Here is a 19,472-nt window from a genome sequence, read left to right as displayed (position 1 = left end):
CAAATCAGTTATCTGTCGTGGATGTCGTTGTAAAGAATCAGAACCGCCCTCTCGTACAGTGCGCCTGAATGACTGCAAAGCAACACCCCACCTCTTTGCAGAAGCAACCAATCTGAATTTAAGGAATCTGCTGACTTGTGTGTGATCCAATCACGATGGACTATTGTGATCGCTAAGGAAGGCAGCCTAGGATTAAAATTGTAGCGTTGCTACCAAATGGATGGGGCTCTCCTAGATATGGAAGGACAGATCACTTGCTCAATGAGCGTTGTTTCCTGAAGCTGAAAGACAATGACTACACCCAATCGACCCTAAAGAACAGTTTGTTCTGCTAAACTCAAATAAAGAATGACATAACATCCACCAGAAACCAGCATCAAACATCCCACAAGTTAGTGGGGAAGAATATAGAACCTGCAGGGGCGTGGTACCTGGCATCAAGTTACCTACTGTATGCATCCGTTTTGTAGGCCAATTTAATAGCTACAGTAGCACAACAGTCACTTAATTGCAAAATATAAAAATTACCATGACATTTGACCCTAATCCTAGCACATTGGAACAAACTTTGCTTGGGTATATTGATGGATAATCTGTTAAAAATAAAGTCTGCAGATTCAATATGAGGCAAATCATAGCTTTCAGCAAATGAACAACCATTCATTATTTCCTTATTCAAGGCTGCATGGTTTCTCTTTCTCTCTCACACACACACACGCACACACCACACACACACACACACACACACACACACACACACACACTTTGGACTTATAGTCTCAGTCAAAACAGTTATTATCAACATAGTAAATGTGTAACAGGGCAATCAGCATGTTTATTACTGGTCAAGTATTATGTTATAACCGGACATGCTTCTTTTTTTACTATGTGAATTTATGTGTCGTTTTCCAATATTAACAGAATAATGTCAGAACTGTTCTGTGCTCAGCACAATGGTCATTGCTACAGTATTATAAAGGCAATGACAAAGCAGGGGTTTATTTTCACCTCGTAAGGGTGAGCCACAGTCTAAACTCTCTCAGGACCTTGATGGGATTGCCTTTCCTTAATCAAGCAGTCACATGACCAGTGGTGTCAGCATACATGCACTCCAGACAGTTCAGATGAGCACATCACAAGTTATACACTTCATAGAGAGTCACTTTAGAAAACTGATTGTATCAGCATAACCTTCTCAGCCTACTCATGCTACCACGTTTTAGAAATAACCTGTCGAGCCAGACCAGTTTCCATATATTGTGTCTGAAAAATTGATGTTTTTGTTGATCCACTGTTGGTCTTGGGAGTTGTAGTCTTTTAGGGACAACATGACTTTGGACCTAAGGATTATGGTGTAATGCTGATTTAACCTTGGGCATAGTGCCTAATCCTCAATAACATGAAAGAAAAAAAAAACACTTTAGCTCGCTGTAAAGTCATGAGCATCTACATGTGCTTCAAGTATGACAGGGTGGGTCACTTCTATTAGTGAAAGATGAGCCTGTGGAGACATGCTATTCTTCAGGGTGAGATTCTGGCGCTATGTTGTGGCTTATACACGATTAGAGGATTACCGGTCTCATTTGATTCGCTACATATTATTTCTGGCAGATCAACCTAGTAGGGACACACTACTGGGAAACTCTAAGTGGCTGGAAGTCTTGGGTTTCTCCATATGTCTTCTTATTTGTTAATAGCTCAAATTATGCTGTATCCTGTTTATGTAAGGTTAATTGTATGTGACTTATCTGTCAGTAGTTTAATTATGTGTTTATATAATTCTAATAGACATGTGAATTAAACATGTGTACATCCATTACATAATTTGGCTATACTTGAGCTATGGTAATCCCTGTGGTCAAAAGTAAACCCTGACTTATTAGATTAATGGCAACAACAGGACTTTATTATTATCCCATCAATAAACAAACAAACTATCTAAAAAAGTGCAAGCAGATTATACACATAAATCAAAACCAATGATATTGCTAAACATATCACCAAATAATGATGTAATAACAAATAAAGAATAGGTAAATTAGGAAGGGAGGCTTTGATACAAAATTATTTGCCCAAATCACAATATCTGACAGTAACAAGATATTTATTTTGGAATCAGGATAATTTATAAAATCATACATATTACAAGAAAATCATGTTCATAAACTCATTTATTTCAAGGATGCAAATAAGTTATTTTCAGGTATTTAAATTTGTTATCTACATTTTATTTAATAAATAAATACTCTACTTATACTGTATATTGCATAACATTCTATGACACATGTACAACTTTATCATAACAGTAATTATTCTCAAGAAACTTTAATGCTTGCAATGTTAGAGTGTGTCCTCTGAACATGCTATAGCTGACTATATATTTAGCTTTGGTCAAATGTACAATTCAATTATTCTAATTGTGGCCTTTCAGTCAGAATGCATATTTACATATTATTTTTGATTTCTGTAGGCAACTTATTTGTCAACAAGTGAATCATAAGAGAATTATAAGAGAGTTTGCTGTCTAAATCAGACACATGTTAAGTAATTTCCACTTTACTCACATTTCTCATTTTAAACTGATGGAAAATGCAGTGTGAATGTACCCTCTGATACTTTGAAGGGCAAATGATAGAACTTTCTGTGCGGCATACCGGTAAAAGTTCACATTAGTTTTCAGAGAGAATGGAAGAGTTCACAAGGCGCTGGCCTTGTGGCTTGTTGCATTGATCCATTCACAGGACAACATGTGATGGGATATGTTCTTCATACAGCATCAAAACACCCAACTAAATAATGACAATTAAAACATAGCTATCATGAGATTAAATTACATCACAGAGCACAACACAGTGATTGTGTTAGACCTGCTAACACCTACATCTGACACCACAAGACTAGCTCCACTCACACAGGGCCATTAGTGTCAACAGCGACTCTGTCCTGATTTCATTACAACTTATGGCTAACGTACATTGTGATCAGTGAACGCTCTTGTTGATGGCTTTAGTTTCCACAGATATGCCCAAAATAGTGAGTTGCCCAGCAGATCCACGTCCTAACTCCCTGGGTCCGAGGCATGCCTCTGAGGGGCACTGGGGTCATCCAGGACAGACTGCTGACCTGGCAAAGAGAGCCGCCTTCGATATCCGGACAGGCTTGAGCAGGCTGACCTTGTCTCTGACCCCAATTCTGCCTGGGGGCCAAAAGGGTAGCAGTCCATGGGTATATGCTGCGAGTCATTAGCTAGGCTTTGGGCTTGACTCTTCATAGGGTCGTATACATTTATTGATATACTCTCTGAATTGATGTCCGGTGTTACATCCAGGCGGTTCAAGTTAATATCACTTTCTTGGTGGATTCCAAAGATACTGTGGTTCAGGGCCTGATTCTTTGGTAGATCTTTAGGAGGAAGTACAGACGTCTGTAGTTGCATAGCCGCACCAACATCAGAAGGATTAGAAGACCCCCCATGGAGTTCTTGCTGTGCTAAAACCTAAAGTGGAGATACGCAAGGCATGAATTACCAAAAGAAACATTTAGAAAGGCAAATGTTTATCCGGAGCAGGAAGAAATCAGAGTGAAAAGGAATCAGTCACATGGTTCATAGACACCCATACAGACAGTAACTAATGAAAACATATTTGATATTTCACAAACAAATGCTGATACAGCTATCCCTTAAGCAGTTCCAAAAGCAGGGTACCGTACGCACATCCAAAAAAGACTTTACCAGGTGTCAGGTCTGAAGTGTCAGCAGTGAAAGGAGGATAGAGGCCTGCACACTGTTTTAAAAGCTCCCAGACAACTTTATTTTAGCAACGTTTCGACCCATGAGGGTATTCTTCACGTTGCTAAAATAAAGTTGATAAAGTTGTCTGGGAGCTTTTAAAACAGTGTGCAGGCCTCTATCCTCCTTTCTATACAGCTACCCCTAACCATGTGCCCTAACCAATCCTGACACTATTAAACATTTTTAGGTATAATTGGTGCGTTGGAAAAAACATGCTAAAAATACATTTGGCAAAAGCAGCATAGGATTCCCCTTATTACCTGTCTCTCTGTGTCCCGCACAGGGACAAAATGCATCATACTCTGGTCCAGTGTGGGAGGGGTGGCCAGGATCTGAGATGGTGATGACACTGAGCTGTATGAGGGGGGAACTACAGCCATCTGTCTCTGCAGCAGCTGCATGATGGCCCCAATGTCTGTTGACATGCGCGTTTCCAGCCTGGAACAGACACATACACGCACACACACACAACACACACAACACACGCACCCACGCACGCACGCACGCGCGCACACACACACACACACACACACACGCACACACAACACACGCTCCCACGCACGCACGCACGCGCGCACACACACACACACACACACGCACACACAACACACGCACCCACGCACGCACGCACGCACGCGCACACACACACACACACACACACACACAACACACGCACCCACGCACGCACGCACGCACGCGCACACACACACACACACACACACACACACACAAACAGCATGTTAACAGGAGCAGTCAAAGTCCCACATTAGCACTTCTATCAGGGGTTCCAGGAGCTTGGCAAGGTAGTGGCAGAGATGTACACGTTTGTTTTAAAGGAAGTGAATGTTCCGCTATGTATGGTTTGTGCCATGAATTTGCATACCAAAAGTGGCGCAACAACACACAGATGAAATCTGACCCATAATAAAACCTCTGGCAAGAGACTGGGATTGGGGTTACTGTTAATTAAACATTGAAGGGAAGAGAAAAGTTGGTTGAGGGCTGGAACTGTTGCTCTGCTTTGTGTTTGTGGTCAGATGCCTTCTCTTCCCCACTAGGGGGCAGTGAGCCCATGCTGAGCCCGTGCTGCTGAGCCGTGTTGATAAACAGCGAGGTCCTGCACCAGTCTGGCTCAAAGTCATGCACGTGCGGCCCTGTGATCAGCTGGACAGCCGTGTCACTAACCTGTTGAGCTGACTCTGCAGCAGCTCCAGCCGGTCCTCTACTTGGCTGCGCTGGCGGCGCGTGTAGCCGTGCAGGAGGGCGCTGGACGGAGGGGCAGGGGGCGCGGTCAGGCTGCGGCTGGGAACCTCCTGGTACTGAGGGCTGCGGTTCTCTCCCCAGAAGCTGAAGATGTTGGACACCCCTGAGAAAGCCCCTACAGTGCGGTAGTGGCACCACGTTAATGCAATTTGGACATGACAGAAAAAAAACTTCACATCATCACAGAGATGTTTTAGGAATATATATGAATACATATTGTGCATTCTAATCCTCAAGACCGTAATCTGAAACATATTACAATGAGTAGATGGTGAATAAAACAAAAACATTGTGAATACAAACAAAACCATCATTATGACAAAATATTAACCAGGAAGTTATCATATATGAAGTACTAAGTAGACTACTACGTTTTGATATAATGATTAGCAATGATAAGCTTAACAAAGATGGAAAAAATATGCAGTGTTCCTGTCCTTATTGACCTAGTCCTCCTCACCTGACAGGGCGTTACAGCTGTTGCTGCTATTCTCCTTCTCCAGCTCCGCAGGATCACTCATGGTCAGCGGAGTTGACTGGCTCTGGGAGGGGAACGTCAACACAGACTCCTCTTCCTCCTCGTCATCGCTACTGGAGCCATGAGGAAAAGAGCTGGGCCCACCGTGCCCTTTGACCTGGGACTTGGGCTGGTCTCCGGGGCACTGGGTGCTTTGACGGGCCGCGTGGCGAGCGTTTCTCTGGGACTGTGGAGAAGCCCCCGGGCTGCTTGGATCTGATGCTGAAGGCATGAATAACATCCCCTATTATTAAGAGGCTTGCAGTTTTGATGGAATTACAGGAAATTATTTGCATCAATTTGAGATTGTTTGCATAAATAGGTAAGACTTTCAGAAGTAATCTCTCTGAAGCTCTGATATTTGACAGATGGCTGGTGCACAGGTTCATAAATACTCTACATGTAAAACTGAGGTAGACCTTACCTTTGCGATTCTTGCAATATAAGGAATACTTATTCCTGCTATAGTTGTGAGTGGGACTATTGCTGTCTGAGTCATCACTGCTTCCTGAACTCACAACCATGTTTGTCTGAAACATGAGGACACATGATCAATTTCCTGGGAGCTGAAATTGCATCCGTTTACTCAACACTCGTCAGATGAATTCAGTGGTGCAGTGAGGGACTCACATCACGCAAGTTAAAAGTGATTTCCAGGTTGCTCCAGAAACAGTCTGAGAACTCTGGGTACATGTTCAGGACATCCTGGACATCCTCCCTCTGGATCTTGTGCAGGTCGCAGTAGGTCAGCGCTCGGACATCTGCAGTGGACTTCCCCGGTCTGGTGTACAAGTTTATGGGCTCCCCAAAGATGTCATTCTTCCCTAAAAAGTAAAAAGCTTTTTCAAACCATACTGAGCATTTCACCACTAGATGTATATGTTAAGGCCAGTAGAGGGTGCTAAGAGCATTACAAATATGGTTACACTCTTATCATTAGCAATGATACGGTTACACTCTTATCATTAGCAATGATACGGTTGCACTCTTATTATTAGCAATGATACGGTTACACTCTTATTATTAGCAATGATACGGTTACACTCTTATCATTAGCAATGATACGGTTGCACTCTTATTATTAGCAATGATACGGTTACACTCTTATTATTAGCAATGATACGGTTACACTCTTATCATTAGCAATGATACGGTTACACTCTTATCATTAGCAATGATATGGTTACACTGGTGGATGTCAACAAGGGCAACTGGTTTCCAAATTCTGCTATAAAGGAAAGCTCTTCTCTGCTACTTTAATCTAAGCAATCTGCATAAGCACAGGTAAACATACATTTGGTATGCAATATTTACAGCCATGTAAGAGGTTTCCATACATGTACTGTAGCACCATGATGAACCACCAAAAGCCTCAGCAGCAAAAAGCCACTGCACATTTTTCTGATGTCAACCTATGGTTGCTGAGTGACATTCAAATGAGTTGACGGTCATATTCAAATTTTGCAGTGGTCTCTTTATTTTGAGTATGACCGTCAACTCATTCAAATGTCACTCAGCAAACGTAGGATGACATCAGCAAAATGTGCAGTGATCTCTTTTTCCAGAACTGTATATGTGCCCCAGCAGAATTATATACCAGCAGAAAAACCTTCATCTGACCCCCACACAGATGTCTCACCCAGAATGGCCACCACCACGTCGTCACGGAGGATTTCGATGGAGCCGCGCGAGATGAAGTAGAGCGCGGAGATGACGTCGCCGGCGTGGACCAGCGTGTCCCCTGGAGGAGCGTGGGTGGTCTTGAACCTCATGGCCAGAGCACGCAGGCAGCCCTGGGTGGAGCCCTTGAAAGCCTTGCAGCTCTGCAGCAGGGTGCGGTTCAGGTGCAGGCAGATGTCGGCCTGGAGGCATTCAGGGAAGCCCTTCAGCACCTGTCAATGCAAAAGAGAGCCGTCCAGGTTTCCAAATATGTTTAGTGATATATGTGATCCTCAATGTTTTTTTTTGTTTGTTTTTTTTTATTTATTTTATCTAGTTTTAATTTACTTATGCATTTTATTGATGTTTTTATCCAATGTGACTTACAGATACCAATTGCAGAAGGGGGATTCGATGTGCATTTTAAAGGTGTGCTGTGTTAATGCTTAGCAGTACTTTCATCTTCAGTGTGTGAAATGTTGATACTCACTGCATTCATGTCTATGCCGTTAGTGTAGGACCAGGCGTGCTGGAAGTACTCCTCCAGTCTCTGGCGCAGTGGGTTGGGGATCTGGTGGAAGCGGATGAACTCTCGCACCCTCATCATCTGGGCGTGGTACCGCGCGGTTCCAGAGTAAAGCCGCTGGATGATGGCTGAAACGTTCCCGAAGATGCTGGCATACATCAACGCTGATGGGACACAAACAGAAACAGCTTTAGCTCTTTTTGTTCTTACAGTGCACAGTAATAAGCTTTATTTGTATAGCACCTTTCATACACAGAATGCAGCTCAAAGTGCTTTACATTTGGAGCATGTAACACAATAATAGAGTCAGTCAGTCATTATCAATCACTTTCACTTTTCTTCATTGCTGTGGCCGTTTATGATCCAATCAGCAACATATCAGAAATATAGAAAATAACATGTAACACAGTTACACAGTAACACAGACAGTGCAGCAGAGGGCTGTGCCACTATTGATGAGGTGTTGTTGACCATCTTAACTGGACATGAATAAGCTGACAGGAACCCTGATGAATGCTGTAATGTACTAGGCCTTGTTCCATTTCTGAATGAATATTAATAGGTAAAACACGTCATGATCCTCACAGCCAATGAGCATGACACAGATGGAGAAGATCTTCTCGGAGTTGGTGTTGGGCGAGACGTTGCCGAAGCCCACACTGGTCAGGCTGCTGAAGGTGAAGTAGAGCGCTGTCACATACTTGTCCTTGATGGACGGGCCTGAGCCGGGAATACTGTGGTTGTAGGGCTTCCCCAGCGAATCGCCCAGCGTGTCCAACCAGCCAATGCGGGCGGCGCCATTACGCTCCACGTTGCCAATGGCGTACCAGATGCATGCCAGCCAGTGGGCGATCAGCGCGAAGGTGCACATGAGCAGGAAAAGGACGGCCGCGCCATACTCGGAGTAACGGTCCAGCTTACGGGCCACTCGCACCAGCCGCAGCAACCGGGCAGTTTTCAGTAGCCCGATAAGGGTTGTTGTCTGGAGGACATGATAAGGTGCATGAGTATTTGCGATTTATTAACATGTATGCTTTTACAACTTCTTCTCGAGTCGCCTTATCAACAAAAACTATATCCGTATAACATGGAAGAAAAGTCAACACATGCAATCTTGGTCTTGACTGTTTCTACTGTCTAGTGTTTAAAGTGCCTGTATAGGTGCATGCACAAGCCCCATCCCTTACCTCTTCCCCTGACCGGTAGATGAGCAGGTCGAAGGGGATGGCTGCCACCAGGTCGATAAGGAACCAGCCCTTGAAGTAGTGCACAGCAATGCGAACCGGGTGGCTCACCACCTCATCGTTGCTGTTGACATACGTTGTGCGGAAGTTGATGATGATGTCCAGGATGAAGAGAATGTCCACGATGAGGTCCACCACGTTAAGCGGGCTGCAGGAGTAGCCACAGTGCTGCATGGCGGCCTCCTCCGCATCGCTCAGGAGGAAGGCCGCCGAGTAGGGCGTGAAGATGGCCGTGTAGATGACCAGCAGCAGGATCACCCAGTCCCACACCGCCTTGAAGGGGCTGTAGTGCAGGATGGTCCATTTGTGGATCCGTGGGGCCTGGAGCTTGTATTCAGGTAGCACGTCAGCACCCAGGGAGAGGACCTGGGAAGACAGTTTAAAGATCATTGGATATCTGTGATTAATGAGATACACATTGAATGAATATGTTTAAATTGTCACAAGTTGAATGAATGTGTTTCAAGTGCCTGTGAAATAAATATAAATATTAATAAATAAAATAAAATAAATATAAATATTAATAAATAAAATAAAAATAATTTTAAAGGTTACATGGTATGAAAATGTGACCCTTTCAGTGCTTTTACGCATGGATATCTGGGATGGCTACCAATGCTAAAACTCAGCAAACCCAGTCATTCCTTTATGGGCTGCCTAGGTCTGAAAGTGTGTGAGTTTAATCAGTGAGATTAAAATGAGCATTTCCTTTCATGATGTCAAGAAGCAAAGTTCATTAAATACAACCACCTCAATTTTACCTTTCTGGACCAAGTCTCTACTCCAACTGAAGAACAAAAGTGCAAAAGTTTGATTTTATTCCTTAAGCTTGGACCTGGACCTGTTACTAAAATGTCAAAGCAAAGCTATCGTGTAAAAATGCTTGTGCTTGTCAAGAAACAGGCACACAAATGGGGCACTCTGAACAAGGTTCTTCAGACAGGGATCAACAGCGCTGAAAATACCAAAAGGAAGAAGCACCTCAATGAAATTGGACACAGATGTTTTATTAAGACCTCAAGAAACTATTTAAAATTGTGGAAAAATGGGTAAAATGTGTTTAAACTTTTTACATACATACATTTACATACATAGGGCGATATATAAGCAATGCCCTTTTTCACTGCAAGCTCAAATGATATATGGCAGTATTGGCAGTGTAGTGCTGCGTTCACTGCCAGGCTCTCTGGCGACAGTGTTGTGGATTTCCATTACCACACAATCTGTGTCACACGCAAGCCCACAGGCTAAACAGTCTGTCCACAGTGTCACACACGCCATCCTTACATGGTGGCACAAAACTTACCTCTGATCAGCATCCTCTGACACACATACAACACAAATGCACGTGCACACAAATACACCACTGACTGTTAAAAAACAGCACTCACTGATGCACTTATTGTACTCTACCTTTTTTAAATTGTCCTAGAAATGTTGAGAGAATTGCTTTAAAAAGCTTTAAGCTTAAACTGTTTACCATGTTGTTAGTCGCTTTGGCTAAAAATGTGTCGGCCAAATGTAATGTAAATTTAAAATGTAATGTAAATAGTAATGTAAATATACTGAATATGAAAATACTCAGATCATTCTTCAATACATTTAAAGGGGTCATGCCACATTTTTTCTAGCTGGCTTTGAAATAAGACTAAGATAAGATGTCGATTTGACTAGGGGGAATACTGGGCTGTTTAAAGTGGATTGTTCTTTTCCCTGCCTGTAATAGCCATAGAAATTCTCCACCACAGCAGCGGCCTACTAACCCTTGACAAGACTGATTCGCTGCGTCACGGTGGCACGTCATGGCTCATTGAGAGACATACTTACACCAAAGCCAATATAAAGTTTTTCGAGCATGAATTACTAAGGTAAGAGTACACTCATAGCTGCAGTCCCAAGTGACTGAGTTTTACTGTAATTACTACAAGGCCATCCACTAATGCCTGTGCACAAAGCCTAATTTTTCACCAGCCCTCTAAAACGTCAAAATCTGGTATACTTACACATGTACAGTACACACATGGTTAGCTGTTCTGCCTACTCCAATCCAAACTACTTTTAAAGTCACAAGATGATGTATAATGAGGTCATTTTTACTACACAGAGAAGGTATAGCTTGTTTCAACGCATGCGTCAGAGTGAGACCCAATGCAATCATGTGCCCCAAGCGAGGCTGTTCCTGCATCATGTGTCAGCTATATGAATTCCCTCCATTCATTTGATGCACTGACACATGTTCATAATTCATTCACACTAATCTAATGTTTCTCTTGCTCATTACCCCCATTAGAGCAGTGAAACACATCCGCAACAGGCCCCTAGGAGCAGAAGTCCCCTTAATCTATTTACACAGGGACAGCTTTCTATTCCCAGACATTCTGCATTCAAAAACCAATTATATTTTGGGGAAAAATACCCTCTCATTCTATCACCCACTTTCATTGGCCATGAGATGCTTATGAAACCCGCATCCTAGTTAGTGAGTAGATTTAGAATATTTAATTGATGCTTCTATTTCTGTATCTGGGTTAGAGTTAACAGGCCGCTGTGTATAATCTATTCACATGCCAAAGTTTATTTGACTGTATGAAGAGACAATATAGTCAGATGTCACAAATATTGACATGTCTTTGAATATAGGTTATTAGTGTGACACTTGTCATGTTATAACTGCAATAGGAATAGCTAGTCGAAAAGACCTATTGATCAAGTTGTGTAGCAACGTCACAATATTCCCCCAAAATGAAATGACTGCATGTGCCGAGGTCTGCCTTGGTATCAAATTCACTGTCTGTCTCTTGTTTAGTGATATCACCTCACACTGGTAATACTAAGCTTCCCCAGTGTCTACAATGTCCCTGCCAAGACAACTCAATAAAGATTAGACAACAGCAACAATCAAGTTGGTCAATAGTCAAGCGACTATATTTACAACAAAACAAGCATGCGTGATAATCATGCTATACAATACACATGTATCATCTAAGTTCTTTGGCTTGAGGAGCCCTTTCACCTTCACAGTTATACCTTCACTTTCACAGGGAATCCTTCATGCTAGAGCACTTCTCACTTCCTTACTGGTTCTGCTGTGCCCCCTTACCTTTCCATCCTCTGGGGACAGGTGTGGGCTCGTCGTTCCCCAACACCTCAGCTTGAGAGAGCAGGGCACGTCACAGGGCATGGGGGCAGAGGAGTGCGCAGGATGAGCCAGGAGAGAGGGAGAACCGGAGCGAAGGAGAGCGTTCAACAGCTTCAGGGCCAGGGTCAAAATCATGGTCCCCGGCAGCAACAGCGCGCAGAGGAGCAACCCACCAAGATGAATACCAGGCTGCGGCACCCGGGTACCTCTGCCTCGGCCCCGAGCCAAAGCACCATCCCAGTGGCACGAGCGAAAAGGCCTGTCCTGTTCCCCGCGCTTGACACCTGTCAAACACCACCTGAGGTGTCACAACTCTGCTGTCTGGTGCGTGCAAGAGTCCACACAGCACAATCCTCGGACGTCGAGTTATAAGACTCCACTCCCTGTCTTGCGACTACACTGGTGGTCTGGACCTCTAATTACATCACTTCCTCCCTTGGCTTATCTGTTTACTTAGACTTGCTCCGTCCTCAGGCAAGAGGACATCTAAATGCTGTCTATACAAATAAAACTGAGCAAACAGCACGAGAGAATGTTTTAAAGGAAGAATTCATCTGAACACCAGAATTCAGCTGTGGTTGTGTTCTAGGATGCACAACCTAATTTTGATGCAAAATAGTACTCAAGGAGAGAGAGAGAGAGAAAGAGAGAGAAAGGGAGAGAGAGAGAAAGAGAGAGAGCACGAAAGTGGATGAAGGAGGGGCAACTGAGGAATGAGAGTAACTTTACCATCCCATTGGGATTACTTATTATGACCACCGCGCAGCGAAGCGGCGGTCATATAGGTTTAGTCTTTTTTTTTTTTTTTTTTTTTCGCATGCCCAAATTTCCGTCAATGAGTCCCAGGACACTGAAAGACCGGGGTACACGAAACTTGGTGGGCATGTAACCCCACATGGATAGCATGGAACCATCGTTTTTCGTTTTGATCTGTAGCCCCCCCGCTGGACTGGACCCCCCGAAAGGAGGGTAGGGCAGACACAGTTCTCTGTGAATATCTTGAGAACTGTAGGGCCTAGGATGACCATTTTTTTCCGTATGTTTGCCTCCAGGGGTCATGTTAACCCATTTCATGTGCACACATGTGCACAAACAGATACACACACACACACAAATACATTCACAGTAATCATACGTATGACACATACTCACACAGTAGACATATGTACGCTTGCATGCACAGGCACATACGCAGGCACACACACAAGCACGCACACTCACACACACACACCCCCACACACACACACACACTCACACACACACACACCCACACACATAACATAAACATAACACAAACAATCAAGAATTTCTCAGAATTATGAACAGGCAAGATGGAGGTGGGGTTGTATAAAATTAATTTTACATGTGAAATCTATGAACTAATCATGTTTTGGTACTTGTTGTCTAGCAGATACCAGTGAGAATTGAGTGTGGATAATGCAAATTAGTGAGACAGTTAGAATTATATAGGCCTTTCAGCGTGATTTCTTTTTGTGGAAAAAATGTGCTGGACTGGGCGGCGGTCATATTTTGTACCGCTCTGCGGTACATCTAGTTGAAATATGTATTGTGTGGATTCTTGAGGCTATGGTATAATGATGACATCTTTCCTTCAACAATTCATCCTGTCTTTTTTAGTATACTTTCAATGAATACATAGCATTTCTTAATGTAGTTTAATGATCACTGTCAGAAAGCAAGGGACCCTGTATATTGTAAAGGAATCACTGCTAAGCTGACTGACATTATCCACACTATCCATCACATGTCCATTTTTCATATCAGTAGCCACCGTTTTTTAAAACAGACACTACTGATACAAACACCACTGTGCTCACACCGGGAGTTAGCAAAGGCCACACTGATAACAATAAGATATCGTGCTTATGTACTAGTACATACTGCAGGGTATCAAGGTCTGGGAATTCTCACGCTCAAATGGGTGAATCACTGGGTCATAGACGATTAGACTTCCTGTGGCGACAAATAATGTGTGCTTCATCTAGGTTCTTATAGTCACAGCACACCTCATGCTTTAGTGTATGAATCAGCTTGTATTAATAGCATGTGTATTTATGTCTATGTCAGTATATTATAACAGGCTTCTTTCATACTTGAAACAAGCAGCAGATTTGCTTTAATTGCGAATATCCCACTGTGCATACCCCTTCACCACCTCTGTGTCTGACCCCCCCAGCCCCACAACACCAGAGTAACCCCCTATCTGCCTCTCATACTCTGCTCAGCTCTGCTGGTTTTATAAGGCCAACATTATAACCACAGATTTTTTAATGAGGAGACACAACACTCAAAAAATCCTCCATAGAAATGCATGGGGTTAGTTTGTAACAACAATATGGCAATTGTCCGCATATTCCGCCCCTTCCGCGGCAAAAAAATTGAAATGTGAATACATTGTGCCAATCATGTGGTGTGTTGTGAATACATCATGCCAATCATGTGTTTTGATCTCGCCGCTAGAGCAAGGTTGGTGTTGTGAAGCCTTGCGCACACTCATTTCTGCCTGAATAGATGCCCGATAAGTGCCCAAAAAGCGCTGCAATATGGCCGCCAAGTAGAGGGACTTGCCTAAAAGGACTTTGGTATAACCTTCAGCAGAAGTTTGGGATTGCACCTGACCACACACACACACACACACACCGTAAGGTTTGGTCCTTCAACTGTCCCTGTCAAGTGGCCTGCAGCTCTCCCCTGCACAGCTGGTGTGTGGTCAGCAGAGAAAGAGTGAGGGAGACAGAGAGAGACAGAGAGTCAGGAAAAGAGAGGTTGGTAACCCCTCTCCAACTATGACTGTGTTTAAGTCCCCCAAGTGCTCTCAGGTGCTAGAAGGCTGCACAGCATTTGCAAACAGCCTGTTCTTTCTCTGAGGGGTCATGTCACCTTCCAAGCAAGAGGACTGACCCAACTGGGCTGCATGGTGGAAGTAGGCTCCTCTGTTAATATCGACCATCATTATTGCATACGGGCAGCAAGCTATGTAAAGTAGCTAACGTATTAAAAACATGTACATATACTGTATGTAGCATTCATTTGGCAATGGTTCTGTGACATTGCTTTAGATAGTGAATACACATCATTACAGAACCCAATTCCTGAACTTGGATTGCTATAAGCTTACAGCACCTTGACATATGGATCTAGGACTGGAGAAATGGTTACTCTGTCCTTGAAGTGTTCATCAGGGTACAGCCATACTAAACACTCAAAGGGACAAACAGACACAAGTGACAGATTTACTGCACTCATGTGATCGATGGAGAGGTGGAGAAATTACACTGGCCTCGAGACGTCTGAGTTTTCAGTAATTGCTGTCAATAGATGACAGCCTGGCTGTGCAACTGAACTCACAAGCAGCAAGCTTAACAATGCAGTGAACTCAGGTAAGCAGAAGCTAATACTGTCAATAGATGCCTATATTAAAATACAGTATATGTTGCCTAATGAAGTCATGTAATATGGAAAAGTTAAACATTATGGAAACATCTCAAACTCACCCACTTGAACATGGGACCAATTCTAACATTTGTCCAGAGGGAGGCAATGCTTGCCTGGTAATACCCACTCACGGTTTCCATGATAACATATAAACAATCATATACAACAGGAAAATGAAACTCTCATACAATCGCACAAGTAGCACTACAGTAAAGTGAGTTATCCCTGTTGTATAACATGAGGTAATGTCCCAGTTGCATAATGTGGCAGAATCACTGAGTTGCCTTTCAGTGTGGAATGGAACTCCACAGAAGGAAAGACCATGGCAGTGGTGTATGAATGACTGCAGCAGAGAGATGTTTCTTTCCATTTCTCAATTCATTCTTGCTGGATAAAATAACATAGAAATCATGCCTACACAAGTATCTAAACTGATCAGTTCATCACTCAATAAATTCAATATCCTCAGGGTGAAAAGTCAACATCTTACTGTAAAGCACCACCAAGACAAAGGTAGCTAAAGAAAACATTTTGCTGCATGGGTACCAGTTCCCAGGCGTGATTCTTGGCTATAGCCATGCCTGTGAGATTAAGTGAATCACATGGGTTCACACACAGGAACTGTAGGGTACAGAGCAACACAAGATGGACTCCGAGCCTCAAGGCAGGGGAGCCGCACCATTCAAGGTCAGCGTTTCACAGAGATGGATGTTGGAAGCCTGACCTGTGGACCACGACTGCTGTGAACACGGGGTTCGAAAGCGACGTGAGCATAAGGGCCGTGAAGGAGAGAATCTACTTTAGGCACCGGTCACTTACTCATTGTTTCAAAGGCAGCAGAAAAAACAGCTACAAGCTATAGCTACAGCTACTGAGGCAGAGTGAGGAGAACCTTATGCATCATATTAAGAACCCCGAAGCATTTAAGTCTCAGAAGAAGCTTGGAAGCTTGGAAAACATTTTTTATCTGCAGAATGTGTGCTGTAAACACAGGAACTTCATGGACAAACAGCAGGAGTATACAGAGCAAAACTACGATACTATCAAAGGGGGGGGGGGGGGGGGGGGGGCTTGGATTAAATTCTGCTATCATCGATTCTTAACTCAAAATATCACAAAACCCTGTTCTCAACATGATCCTCATTAACAGGAACATGCTCTCCCCCCTTAAGCATGTTTACTATCTATCTAACTAACTATTACAAACTGTCCTGAATTGATGAGATGCCAAGAATACAAAACTGGTATCATCTCTCTAGGGTGACGCAGTACATAGTTTCTGCTGCCTGGACTAACCCTTTTGGACCATCTGTGGGTGCCTTTCACAACTGGTCCTCCCTCATTAAATATAGAGCTCATTCTTCATTAAACAGACTGATTGTCATCCATTAAACGCGATTCATTCACATTAGTCTGACTAGGCTCCACAAACAGATGGTGCAAGTCCCAGTTTAGAGGCAGCCTACAGCAACAACAACACTCAAGTTTTCTTATTTCACTTTATTACCATATTTCATATCCTAAGGTTGGAAAGCAGTTTTCATGTCCTCAAACTGTCCAAGATGTTCATAATAATTAGATGTAGCCTACATACTCCTAATGGAAATGTGTGTCGTGACAACACAAAAAATGTTCAGACATCACTTTCAGAGCATTTTTTTAATCAAAATGTTTTGTCTGTTTCTTCTATTCCTACTTGAACATATAATAACAAACCTAGTGCCTATTTCTGTCACTTGTGGCCATATAAAACCACTGCATCTCTAAAGCTTCATATTGCCTAATTCTCTATACAACTTCTTGGAAGTACAGCACATTCACCTGCAAAACCAATTTATATCTACAGTATATACTCAGTGTTGCGTGACAAATCTTGACTAATTACTTTTCTTTTACCTTTCTGTCCTCACACCCAAGTGATGTTCCTAAGATGAAAACACTTATCCATATTTGCCATTGTTCCAGTGTTGCCTCCTAAAATATTTTTTTTTTTGTCTCACGCATTTGTGAGCTGACTAAATTATCTCAGTACAGACATGGTCACTGGGTATATTGCAGGTGTATGAGTGAGGTGGTGTATATGAACTTCAAATAACATTTAACACAGTTTGCTCAAATTATATTGCTATATAAAATACTCTTACTAACAATAGAGAAAAGAGTGCCATAGGACATTGTACAAATATCTATAAAATAATACTGGAGTTCTGGTGATTATTCAGACCCTGACAGTGACAGCCCACCTGCGTTTCCTGCTGCTCACCCCTGTACGTCCTGTACGTCCTGTACGCTCACCTAATCGAGGGGCACTCACCCCTGTACGTCCTGTACGGTCACCTAATGGAGGGGCACTCACCTCCTGGGCGACTATGCTGGAGATGCGGACGGCCCTCTTGACGCGCGTGTTCCTGCGCTCAGCGCTCGCCAGCGTCCCCTCCTGGGGAAGGCTCCCTCTCTCGCTGAGCGACATCTCTCTCCACTCTCGTCTTCACCTCCGCCACACACCTCCACTCATGCCAGAGTTGGGGGTGGGGGGCACACGCTGTGCCACGGAGAACTACCCGCTGTGGGTGCAGTATGTATCGAGCAGAGTAAAGCGACTGCAGGGCTCCCCAGGTCTCATGTGATCCTCTCGCTCGTCTGGGAATCCCCCTCCCACCTGGTGTGGGCTTGTGCGTGTGCCTACGCCTTCGGAGTCAAGTCACAATCAGAGTGGAGTTTGTCACATTCCGTTTCTTCAGCCTCGGTTCTTGTGGGTTATTTTATCACTGTGAGAGTCCTGCCTGGAGCTCCGCACTTGAAGTTATCTTGAGTTCTTCGTGGGTAAGCGTCATCTCCCTTGGTGTCTCTGTGAGTCAGATATCATGATCTCGGCTTACTCGTTTCCAGTTGACGAAGAATGGTCTACATTTTGATACAGGGTGTTGAATAAGCATTGAATATTTGCTGTTTAGGTTCACAGTATAACTTCCTCTTTGTGTGATATAGTTTCACAAGTAAATCTTCACTTCACTCAATCTTCACATCCAAAAATGCATGCTGCAGTAATGTCTCACTCATGTCTTCACTTTTCTGCCTTTTCGCCCACTGGTGAGAGAGGAGCAGAGACATCTGTGATCTCTGGATCTCCCCGCTGTGAACCTGCTTGGGCAGCTGTGCCACTTTTCATGAGCTTTTCAAACAGAGTAAACTGCCTCTACGGTACACTCTCTCCAGCACTCTCGCTCTCTTCCTCTCTCTCTCTCTCACTCCCTCTGCTCTTCAGTGTTCCCTCCTTCCTCTCTGCCGCTTCAGTGGCAGTCCCACTCTGAAAGAGCAGTAATTACAGTTGGCTGCTGGATCCTCCTCCTTCCTTCCAACACCAGTCCAACGGTGGAGGCAGATTGATGAGCCTCTTTCCCCTCAGTAAACACAAACAGGCTTACATTGAGCATCCTCTGACAGTGCTCTCTCTCTCTTCCTTCATGCTTACTTATTCATTAGGTAAGTAGTTAACACTACACAGGACACTGTTTTTGTTTTGCTAACTGTGTAACTGTGCTATTGCTCTCTCCCAGAGTATAAAGTTGTATTGATCAAAACAATTGACTGATAGCGTGGATGGATGCACTCACTCCCAATATACACAGAGCCTCCAGGAGTTGATGATAAATGACCTGTATAAGCAACCCAGCCAACCTCTTATTGAAACGTCACCTGCTCAAGCTTGACCTCTTGTGTGTGTGTGCGTGTGTGAGCTCGCCTTTCATCTGCGTCAGATGAGCTCAATGGACTCTTTCGCCTATGGGTTCGGTCAGTTGATCTGGATGTCTGCTGTCACAGTACAGTAGGTGGTTTAGAGCCCTGAAATGTATTATGAGTCTCGCCGGACTTTA

At 43.6% G+C, this 19,472-nt stretch overlaps 1 protein-coding gene across 2 annotated transcripts; it reads right to left on the bottom strand.

Annotated features, from left to right (window-relative positions):
• Positions 1-2,158: 2,158 nt before the first annotated feature.
• Positions 2,159-18,856, bottom strand: LOC143133672 (voltage-gated inwardly rectifying potassium channel KCNH2-like). 2 transcript variants are annotated; one of them, XM_076293470.1, is made up of 11 exons: positions 17,954-18,856; positions 8,946-9,368; positions 8,344-8,740; positions 7,723-7,922; positions 7,213-7,465; positions 6,204-6,397; positions 5,998-6,103; positions 5,517-5,795; positions 4,979-5,171; positions 4,054-4,231; positions 2,159-3,496 (listed from the first exon to the last, which is right to left on the bottom strand). In XM_076293470.1, exons 1-11 carry the CDS (start codon positions 18,065-18,067, stop codon positions 3,059-3,061), a joined length of 2,775 nt encoding a protein of 924 aa, XP_076149585.1. In that variant the 5' UTR covers positions 18,068-18,856; the 3' UTR covers positions 2,159-3,058. The 2 variants fall into 2 exon arrangements, with proteins under 2 accessions (XP_076149585.1, XP_076149584.1); XM_076293469.1 differs by lacking the exon at positions 17,954-18,856 and adding an exon at positions 12,103-12,455.
• Positions 18,857-19,472: the final 616 nt, after the last annotated feature.

This window comes from Alosa pseudoharengus, unplaced genomic scaffold (genome assembly GCF_046254945.1).
Source record: "Alosa pseudoharengus isolate Yale_2024_CS ecotype anadromous, Long Island Sound unplaced genomic scaffold, YU_APseudo_1.1 YU_APseudo_1.1_scf_2, whole genome shotgun sequence".
Taxonomy (NCBI): Eukaryota; Metazoa; Chordata; class Actinopteri; order Clupeiformes; family Clupeidae; genus Alosa; species Alosa pseudoharengus.
Note: the sequence above shows the minus strand (reverse complement) of the source record. Positions and strands in the feature narration are given on the sequence as shown.

Bases quoted from the DNA above. Each gene is read 5' to 3' on its own strand.
- LOC143133672 (XM_076293469.1), bottom strand. From the start codon at position 12,276: ATGATTTTGACCCTGGCCCTGAAGCTGTTGAACGCTCTCCTTCGCTCC. The intron at 7,923-8,343 runs GTGAGGATCATG...GTGTCCCATCAG, and splicing joins CTGTGTCATGCTCATTGGCT to CGTTGATGTATGCCAGCATC. The intron at 3,497-4,053 runs GTAATAAGGGGA...TCTCCACTTTAG, and splicing joins TGCGGGACACAGAGAGACAG to GTTTTAGCACAGCAAGAACT.